This window comes from Myotis myotis, unplaced genomic scaffold, assembly GCF_014108235.1.
Source record: "Myotis myotis isolate mMyoMyo1 unplaced genomic scaffold, mMyoMyo1.p scaffold_m19_p_1, whole genome shotgun sequence".
Classification (NCBI taxonomy): domain Eukaryota; kingdom Metazoa; phylum Chordata; class Mammalia; order Chiroptera; family Vespertilionidae; genus Myotis; species Myotis myotis.
This window is the reverse complement of record NW_023416313.1, coordinates 133,122,418-133,126,503: the sequence shown is the minus strand read 5'-3', so window position 1 is coordinate 133,126,503 and position 4,086 is coordinate 133,122,418. Positions and strand designations below refer to the sequence as shown.

General features: G+C 43.0%; 1 protein-coding gene across 1 annotated transcript; it reads right to left on the bottom strand.

Annotated features, from left to right (window-relative positions):
• Positions 1-684: 684 nt before the first annotated feature.
• Positions 685-2,712, bottom strand: LOC118662612 (DNA-directed RNA polymerase III subunit RPC3-like). Its single transcript, XM_036321233.1, is given in 3 exon segments — positions 685-1,196; positions 1,199-2,569; positions 2,572-2,712. Coding segments are annotated over 3 exon segments (1,593 nt in total). The 5' UTR covers positions 2,687-2,712; the 3' UTR covers positions 685-1,089.
• Between the last annotated feature and the right edge of the window lie 1,374 nt (positions 2,713-4,086).

The following is a 4,086-nucleotide window of genomic DNA, read 5'->3' as shown; positions in this document are numbered from 1 at the left end:
AAATATCAAAAATAGAACTGCTATATAATCCAGCAATTTCATTTCTGAATATTTACCCAAAAACATCTAAGTCTGGAACTAGAAGAAATATTTGCACTTTCATGTTCACTGCAGCATTATTCACAATAGCCAAGATGTGGGGGGAAAAAATTAAATTTCCATTGGTGGATCAATGGATAAAGAAAATATGGTATATGCTTACAATGGAATATTATTCAACCTTAAAAAAGATGGAAATCCTGCCTTAGAGACAACATGAATGAACCTTGAAGACATGCTAAATGAAAAACTCCAGTCACAGAAGGACAAATACTGCATTATCCCATGGATATGAGCTCTCCAAAATAGTCAAATACATAAAGCAAAGAGTAGTCTGGTAGTTGCCAAGGTCTGAAGGAAGAGGAAATAGAAAATTGCTATTCAACAGGCATAAAATGTCAGCTAAGATCATTAAATTCCAGAGACCTGCTATATTGTTGCCTACAGTTAACAATACTGTATGGCAAACTTCACAATTTGTTAAGAGGCCAGATTTCATGTTTAATATTCTTACCACAATTTTTATTTTTTTAATTTTTTTTTCTTTTTACTTTTCTTTTTAGGAAAGGAGAGGGAGAGGGATAGAAACGTCAATGATGAGAGAGAATCATTGATTGGCTGCCTCCTGCATGCCCCCTACTGGGGATTGAGCCCACAGCCTGAGCATGTACCCTGACTGGGAATTGAACCGTGACCTCCTGGTTCATGGGTTGACACTCAACCACTGAGTGACACCAGCCGGGAAACAGGTATAGCTTTTTGAAAATGTAATGGACTGCTTAGGAAGAAGTTTCTTCACTGCCAGGAATGTTCAAACACAGGCTGGGCTGACTTCTGGGTGGGATCTAAGTTTCTTTTTCCTGCCAAGGAGGAGAGAATGTAGTGATGGTTCAAAGACAGGATCAGCAAGCTGGTGTATTCTAGGAGGCAGGGATAGAGGGTTTCAGTACAAGAATCCGTAGTTTATCCCACTGCGAAGAATGCATCCAGGCAGCTCCTTTATTTCTCCTTCCAACCCCTCAGGTCTTTGAGGAAGACTCTTCTTCGGGGTCACTGCTTCTTCGTGTTGCTCTCTATGTACGACTCCAGCAAGAAGATAGTTTCATCCACCTGGATCTTGCTGGCATCCAGCTTGTTGACGTTCGGTTTGAGAGTATCTGCTGGCTTTCAGGGGCTGCGATCATCTCCTCTATTTCCTGTAGCTGGGCCTCCTCCGCACCTGTAGCCTGCATGGAGGCGATGATGGCTTCCACCCTCTGAGACTTTTCTAGGAGCTGCTTGTTCTCCTTGGTTTCAAATTGCCTCCTTTCTATCAAGTTGGCTACACTCTTGTAGCACCTGTACAGCAGCATGCGGGCAGCTGACAGGATGTTCACAGTGTACAAATAGAAGGTCCTGGAAGGGGTGTGGTCTGGCATTTTGGGAATTTCCTGAAGCAATATGAAATTTTCTGAGAGCATCTTATAAAGCATATCCTTCGCCTCCTTGGCTGGAATCATTGCAAAGTCTTCTACCTGCTTCTGTTCCAGGTGTTTCTTTTGCAAAACTAGACAAAATATTCTGGCTCAACGAGACCCAAATCTCTCCTGTATAACCGACTCCAGAGTGGCTGTGGCTAGGGATCCGAGAACCTTATATAGGTTGATGACATACATTCCTTCACCACTGTCGCCAGACTTTCCAACAAACTCTAGTGGATCATCTGCCAGCAGAGTGAGATACTGATCAGGAACTTGCTTAGAGATGTTGTAGCCAGTAGGTAGGGATCTGAAGATCTCATTGGAAGACAATGGCTGGGTGAAGGGGGCACTAGAGGGAGTGGAAATCTCACTCATTCGAAGCATGGTTTTTATGATCTCGCTGCTGGTCTGGTCCATCCTGTTGGCCACTGCACTGACAATGGCTTGGTCTCGGAAGTGCTGGTGGAATCTGTCAAGGTTGGCCCGCCAATAAATGCCATCATCTGGAATGGGGTCTTTATTACCTGTGCTATGTTTTAGTCTCTTGGCCTTGGGCTCCCCACTGGCATCATCCTCAGATGATCTCCTCCTTTTACCTTTCCCTATCAAGCTCAGTTTAGGAACCAGGTACATGTCATTTTCATTGATGACAAGAGTGGGGGCAGGCTGCGGTGGCCCAGGCTCTGAATTCTCAGTGGGAGACACCAACGGGCAACGCTGCACAAAGTGCGTTTCTGCCAGTCGCACAAATGTACTCGACCCCTCAGCATAGTCCATGGTCTTGCCATTTTCCATGGTTTCTGTCAGCCGGTCCGCCACTCTCTTCACGAGAGCTGACATTGTCATCTTGCCGTTCAACAGCAGCTCCTCCACAATCAGCTCGCCAGTGTCACTGTACAGTGTCTTGGCCGTATAGATGTAGGGGTACCTGAGCATGCGCAGCACCCGGCTGCACTGGGCTTCATGCTCCACCGTGCCACGTTTGTGTACTGGGTATGTCACCAGGCTATGCTGGATGAGGACACACAGGGCCTTCTTCACCTGATCCGGCGATGTTCTTGTGTCATGGCAATCACTCTGGGTGGCTGGCTGCCCGTTCTGATTAGGTGGACTCCAATTTTTTCCACGATCTCTCCAAAATGCTCTTGCAGCAACAAAGAGCACAGCTTAATTTCTGCTTGAGTCATTGTACTAAGGAGTTTCAGAGCTCTGCGTCACCGCAATCTAACATCCAGTTTCCCTCGGCTGCGCATGGCTCCCGCTGCCGCCCAGGCAGAGGCACAGCCCTCCGCCCTTCCTCGCAAAACGCACAACCAGGAGGACCCGGAAAAGGGGAAAGCTTTGGCCACTCTACCCCAGAGTCTCGGCGGTTCCCAGGGATGCTCTTTCTTTCATCTCGCTAGGAGTTTGGAGGACCGGCGAGGGCCACAATTTTTAAACAAAGTTTTATAACAGCGTGTGAGGTATGGTCAGACTTTTTCTTAAACACTATTATATATTCAAAGATCAAATATATATACACACAATATACTTTCAGGAATAATTTATTAGACACATCCAAATACTTTTATAGCTCTCAGGATATAGTTAACTTTCTAATTTAGTCACCAGTGGAGGAAATATCTTCTTAAAAATTAAAATGTATAAACTCCTAATGCTCAAGAGATGTAACACAAGTCTAGAAACTATTTTTATAGAAAAGGAGGTATTGGAGAAAGTAAGCATGTAATCTACTATAGTTATTTAATTTCTATGAGAGCAAGAAGTATATTTTGAAACAAATTTTTATATCCCATAGGCTACTTTGCAAAGTTTGATTAAGAATTCAAAACATCTATTACTTTATGTTTAACAATTCAATTTGCAAAATTCACAAAGAATGGCTTATGTTTGTAATAGCTTTTATTGCTGAGGAAGATGCATTTTATAATTTGTACAGAAGCACCTAAAGGGCAGTGGCAGCCCTGGGGGTAGCCTGCACACCCAGGAGCAGCACTGAGAGAGTGAAGAGCCAGCACTTTTGCTGAGTTCAGTATCTGACTCCACACCTACCAGCTGAGTGATCTAGGGGCTGTGCCCTCCCCTCTAGGTCGTAGTTTCCTCATCTGCAACATGGGACTGATACAGTTTAAGTAATTATTGCATATAAATTACTAGTGCTCCCTCCCGCACATAGCAACTACTCAAATATTAACTATTGCTACTGTCATTATCTTTAGTGTAATTTAGTGTATAGCATAGTTCTTTAACTGTAATAAGCATGCAACATATGCTATATGTTACTATTATTAGAATCATCTCATTCCAGGAAACTGAAGGGAAATGAGAAGGGGGAACAACCTTCTCATTGAATCTTTGATGTAAATGTGGAATGTCACTGGCCCCAGTTTTGAAAGAATTGTTTTGTTTTGTTTTCATTTGTCTGAGTTAGGGATATACTAGTATTATGAATACAGTAAATTTTCTTAATGCCTGTCTTGCCTCTGTTTTTAGAAAAATCTAGTTCAATCATAATTATTCCATTCGTTAAAATACTAAATGTCTAAGATACATTGGTGAATAATGCATGATTCCTAATCCAAAGACT